Source organism: Rhinopithecus bieti, unplaced genomic scaffold (genome assembly GCF_001698545.2).
Source record: "Rhinopithecus bieti isolate Rb0 unplaced genomic scaffold, ASM169854v2 scaffold_8760, whole genome shotgun sequence".
In the NCBI taxonomy this organism is placed as follows: Eukaryota; Metazoa; Chordata; class Mammalia; order Primates; family Cercopithecidae; genus Rhinopithecus; species Rhinopithecus bieti.
In genome coordinates, this window is record NW_016806225.1 from 2188783 (window position 1) to 2195131 (window position 6349).

Below are 6349 nucleotides of genomic sequence, written 5' to 3' on the forward strand. Positions count from 1 at the left end.
AAAAAAAAAAAAAAAAGTAATTACAAACCATTCAATTCTTTCAAATATATAAAATAGGAGAGAAACCGCAAAGGCACTGGAATTAACATCCAGGACATTATAAAACAATTACTATTTTAAAATCTTAAGTACCAGCAAGCCTTTCAAGATAGCTAAATTAAGCCTATTATGTCAGATAGTTGTTACCCGGCTTTATTTCTGGTGATTAGAATAAGGCATGCAGTGTTACTACTAGATCCAGGTAGAATCATAGCATTATCATTTACAACTTCTTTTCCTAACCTCACCTGCATTAGAAAAGGAATCCTGCTACTGGAATTGTGTAGCTTTAATAAGAGGGGAAAGAAAGCAGAGTGACATTAATTTAACGTTAATTAAACTAATTATTCTTTCTGGAAGAATTCATACGAGTATAATGGGGTTATTCAGAATAGACAGAATAAGAAATGTTAGACTAGGTGCAGTGACTCACACTTGTAATCCCAGCACTTTGGGAGGCCGAAGCGGGTGGATTGCTTGAGCTCAGGAGTTCGAGACCAGCCTGGGCAACACGGCGAAACCCTGTCTCAACTAAAAATACAAAAATTAGTCTAGTGTGTTGGTGCTTGCCTGTAATACCAGCTACTTGGAAGGCTGAGGTGGGAGGATCGCTTGAGCCTGGGAGGCAGAGGTTGCAGTGAGCCAAGATGGTGTTACTGCACTCCAGCCCGGGTGACAGAGCCAGACCCTGTCTCAAATTTTAAAAAAATTATGAAAATTAATGTAGTAATTTTATCTTGATATCTTTTTGCACTGGTGACAGCTATCTGAAGATTTCATCCAGCCAGCCAGAGCAGAACTCTTTCTCACTTTTGCATGTGATCTTTTCCATGATCTGGTAGAAGAAAGCTAAATTCCTGTTTGTATTGAAATGAGGCATATAGGAGAATCTACTGGAATAAAGAAAGAAAATATAAGAAAATGAGTTAAAAAAAATTTTTTTGAGACTGGGTCCTACTCTCTCACCAGACTGGAGTGGTGTCACACACAATCTAGGCTTACTACAGTCTCTACCTCTCGCGCTCAAGCGATTCTCCACCTTAGCCTCCCAAGTAGCTGTAACAAGAGGCATGAGCCACCACGTCTGGCTAAGTTTTTGTAGAGATGGGGTTTTGTCATGTTGCCCAGGCTGGTGTCAAAACTCCTGAGCTCAAGCAATTTGTCATTCTCGACTTCCCTAAGTGCTGGGATTACAGGCATGAGCCACTCTACCCGCCCTCAGTTTTTTCAGTGTTATAAAAATTGACTATACTGGGAAAGGATGTGGAACTGTCATAGATTGGAAGAGACACAATTAAATGCACTGTGGGATCCTGGATTAGATTCTGGAAAAGAAAAAGGACATTGAAGGGGAACAGGTAAAATTCCAATTAGTTGTACAGTTTAATTAACAGTGTTGTACCAATGTTAATTTCCTGGTTTTGGTAGTTATGCTAGAGCTAGGCAAATTGTTAATAGGGGAAGCAGGGTGAAGGGTATACGTGAATTCTGCTGTGTTTGTAACTTTCCCATATGTCTAAAATGACTTCAAAATAAAAAGTTAAAAGAAAAAGTAGTTCAATCCACTGAGTTAGAAGCTCAAAGAGTAATGTTTGAAAAGCATGTATGTATGGCATATTGTGTTACACACTCATAGCCTTGAGTAGAGGTAGACTTCATGGAATTTTATTTGTGAAATTTTGTTTGGCAAAGAATTATAACAGCAAGTGTCCCTGCTATGCATAATGTGAAACAGCAGTTCATCCATATGAATTTCTAATTAATTTTGTGGTAGATTTGTCTTTCTAGTCAAACTTAACTTTCTTCACTGGGCAGACAAACTTAGCCTGAAGAAAGAAATGGCCAGATAAGTTGTCAAGAAATAATGGCTATTTATATGTACAGTCACCTGGTTTAGGCTAAAGACCCCTACATTTATTGGAGAAAGGATGGTCTTTTCAATAAATGGTTCTGGGTGAAATCTGGGAGAAAGACACCTCACAAAAGAAGATATCCATAAGAGAATATTCTCCACATTATAAGTTACAGGAATTGCAAATTACAACTACAGTGGTAAATTACTGTGCGTCTTCAGAATGACCAACATTAACAGTTAACAATACCACCTATTGGTATCGATGCCGAACAGCCGGAACTCTCAAATCACGGCTGGGAATGTAAATCACACCAACCACTTTGGAAAACTAAAGCTAAATATACATCTACCCTATGGCCCTGTACATATATCACTCCTTGATATATGTACACTCCAGAAGTGAGTGCTGCGCAACCCAGTCCTAGATGTATACCCTAGGGAAACGGGTGCTTCATAAATCCATCGTCAGCCATGTATAAAACTGGTCATAGTAACTTTATTTATAATAGCCAAAAGTTGAAACAATCCAGATTTCCAGTGGCAGAATGGGCAAAAATGAAGCAATCAGAGATGAAACAATATAAGCAAAATGGGTAATGAGAATTAATTGTAATGTGTGTATGCTTATACATGTATGTGCATATTTGAAAGTTTTGATAATAAAATCTGAGAAATAGGAAACAGCAACAAAAAAGATTGGTGAGCCTGAGGAGGGTCAGCTTTCTTGACGACTCTCAGCGTCACAAACTAAGGCTCACCTCACTCTGGCATTTGGAAAGGGCCCTTGGCTGCCTACCTGCCCTCTATTCACACACCCCAAACTAACAAGCAATCTGCACAGCTTGCCGGCTTGTGCGCAAAGATCCTGACAGCCTTGAGGAAATAAAACTACAGCAGCAGGGGAAGCTGAGCCAGGGAAACTATCCTGGCCCTTTATTTTCTTTACTTTTGTGTTTTATTTTTTGAGACAGGGTCTTGCTCTGTCGCCCAGGCTGGAGTGCAGTGGCACAATCTCGGCTCACTGCCACTTGTACCTCCTGGGCTCAAGCAGTTCTCCCACCTCAGCCTCCTGAGTGGCTGGGACCATAGGTGTGCACCATCACACCTGGCTAATTTTTGTATTTTTAGTAGAGACGGGTTTCACCATGTTGCCCAAGTTGGTCTTGAACTCCTGGGCTTAAGCAATCCGTCCACCTTGGCCTCCAAAAGTCCTGGGATTGCAGGAGTGAGCCACCGTGCCCGGCCTGTCTCTTTATTTTCATCCATCCGCCCTCCCATCCTTTCAAAAAAAAGTTACATCTTGACTTTTTTTTTTTTTTTTTTTTAAGGGAAAAGTCATTTGTTTTTTGGGTTTTTTTTTTTTTTTTTTTTTGGAGTTGTAGTCTCACTCTGTCACCCCAGGCTGGAGTACAGTGGCCCCATCTCGGCTCACTGCAACCTCCACCTCTCAGGTTCAAGTGATTCTCTTGCCTTGGTCTCCCGAGTAGCTGGGATTACAGGTGAGCACTACCATGCCCAGCTAATTTTTGTATTTTTAGTAGAGACAGGGTTTCACCATGTTGGACAGGCTGTTCTTGAACTCCTGACCTCAAGTGATCTATCCGCCTCGGCCTCCCAGAGTGCTGGGATTACAGGCATGAGCCACTGCGCCCGTACTAGATGTTTATTTTCAAGGAGACTTTTTGCAAAGGTACACCTTTGTATGTATGTATGAGAAGACCACTAGAGTTGGTGAAGTCACTTGGATCATTTAGGCTAGCCATTTTACTCTTCTTCTCTAGAGTTGACGAATGGATTGGAAGGCCATGGTTACTGGAGCTGGGAATGCGAGAGTCACCTAGATTTAACCTCTTTGTGAGGAGCAGTAACATTTGGACTAGGACTACCACCAACCGAGATAACCTCAGAGTGGGAGGCACCCTCACTCTCTTCCCTCCTTGTGATCTCATTCCCTCACCAGAGGGCGGAGGGCAAAAGAGCTGTATGTTGATAGCCCAAACAGATCACTGCCTGGGGCGGAGAACGGGGTGTTGAAGAGTGGTTGTGGAATAGCACCAGAAGCCAGCTGGTAGAGCCACTCCACTACTTATCTTGATGTTCCACCTAACCAAACTGTGTACATTTCCCTACTTTGCCTACAAGAATACTATAAAAAGCTCTCCTAATGTCTTACTGAAATCTCAGGATGCTATATTAGCCAGGGTTCCCTAGAGGGACAAAACTAATGGGATATATTTAAGGGAGTTTATTGACTTATATGATCACAAGGTGAAGTCCCATGATAGGCCATCTGCAAGTTGAGGAGCAAGGAAGCCAGTGATGGATCAGTCTGAGTCCCAAAACCTCAAAAGTAGGGAAGCTGACAGTGCAGCCTTCAGTTTGTGGCTAGTGGCCCAAGAACCCCTGGAAAACCACTGGTGTAAGTCCAAGAGTACAAAAGCTGAAGAATTTGGCGTCTGATGTTCGAGGGCAATAAGCATCCAGCACAGGAGAAAGATGGAAGCCAGAAGACTCAGCAAGTCTGCTCTTCCATCTTCTCCTGCCTGCTTTATTCTAGCTGGTCTGGCAGCTAATTAGATGGTACCCACCCATATTGAGGGTAGATCTGCGTTTCCCAGTCCACTGACTCAAATGTTAATCTCCTTTGGCGACGCCTTCACGGGCACACCCAGGAACAATACTTTGCATCCTTCAATCCAGTCAAGTTGACACTACAGATGCATTAAGCCTACAGAATCCCTTGGATCCGTTGAGGTCCTGTTTGTCACTGGCTGAGCAGGAACGAGGTCAGCTCTGGTGTCCAGTATTCCTCCTTTCGTGCTCTTGTCCTCACCGGCTGGTTCTCTGTTGCATTTTATTGTTGTTGTTGTTGTTTACATTTTAATGTTTTTCAATTCAGGATGTGATTTACAATTTAGCAGAGATTTACTATGAGGATTATTTTTTTCCCCTCTAGATCTTTATGTTGAAAAAATTCAAAGCTTTTAGAGAAGTTGCATGTACAATGAAAACCAATATTATTTTTCTCATTAACAATAATTTGTTCTGCCAGATCTAGGAAAAGCAGTTTTAAAAAACCAATAGTTTGGAGTTCATTTTTGTAAAATTATTTCTTATTAAATATTGAGTAGGTATAAAAGAATATTTATAAAATATTTATTACCTGTAGCCAATAATGGTGCTACAAGCACTTGTGTACCTGCCAAGTTGGTTTAAGAAATTTTTGGCCGGGTGCGGTGGCCTGTGCCTGTAATCCCATAGTGACAATGCCCAGGCAATTGAAACTGCAATAAGCCATGATCGCACCACTGCAACTCCAGCTTGGGAGACCAAACAAGACCACTTATTTACCAGAGATTGACTAAAGAAAAAAAGTTGAAGGCTGGGCAGGATGGCTTGTCCCTGTAATCCCAGAACTTTGGGAGGCCGAGGCTGGCAGATCACTTGAAGTCAGGAGTTCAAGACCAGCCTGGCCAATATGGTGAAACCTCTGTCTCTACTAAATGTTACAAAGAATTAGCTGGGCATGGTGGAGCAGACCTGTAGTCTCAGCTACTTAGGGGGCTGAGGTGGGAGACTCGCTTGAGCCTGGGATGCGGAGTTTGCCTTGAGCCGATATTGTGCCACTGCTTTCCAGCCCGGGCGACAGAGTGAGACTCTGTCTCAAAAAAAAAAAAAAAAAAAAAAAAAAAAAAAAAAAAAAAAAAGATAAAGCAAAATAGAATGAACCAGATGATATGGCTGTCTTATAGCGAGCAAGAGTGGGACAAGGTGAGGCAAGATTAGAGAGGTAGACATGCTCTGGAATGAAGAGGAAAATCAAGACCTTGATAAGAAGTGGAGGTTTTATTTTAAATAAGATGGAAAGCTATGAAGACTTTCATTAGAGCTTTGAGGCACACATGAGTTTATAAAGTAGAAGTTAGACACCTATATATCTATAATATAATACCTAATTCATGATTTATGTAATCCAGTGGACCAGAAGAACAAACATTAAAAAAATCTGTAAACCAATATCCCTTTTCTGTTTAGAATAATCTCTTAGTATAAAGTTTTTAGTAACTTTATGCTAGTTTATTTACAAAATGCCTTTGAGGAGAGACTGAACGTGTTCATACAGTGGATCCACTACTGATTGTCTTTTTAAAAAAATTTCTTTTTAATCTTTTGGCAGACATGTGCATTGCCATTGCGATTTCTCTTCTCATGATTCTGATATGTGCTATGGCTACTTACGGAGCGTACAAGGTAAGCAGCTTGCAGTAAGATGCTGGCCTTTTCCTTGGTCTCTTACATGTGTAATCTGTGCTGCTGTCTATAGTAAGTGAGAAGTGACTTTCCAGTTTTCGGTTAAGTATCTCTGTTTAAATCTCTCGTTTGTATTATGTGGTACTAGGAAAACCAATATTATAGTCCTGGAAATTTTTTTTTTTTTTTTTTTTTTTTTTTTTT

General features: G+C 41.0%; 1 protein-coding gene across 1 annotated transcript in view; it reads left to right on the forward strand.

The window, feature by feature from the left end:
* LAPTM4B (lysosomal protein transmembrane 4 beta) overlaps window positions 1–6349 on the forward strand; it is an 83975-nt gene that overhangs the window by 32536 nt on the left and 45090 nt on the right. The window contains 1 exon segment of the mRNA XM_017875302.1: window positions 6072–6159. Coding sequence (XP_017730791.1) covers window positions 6072–6159 — 88 coding nt within the window.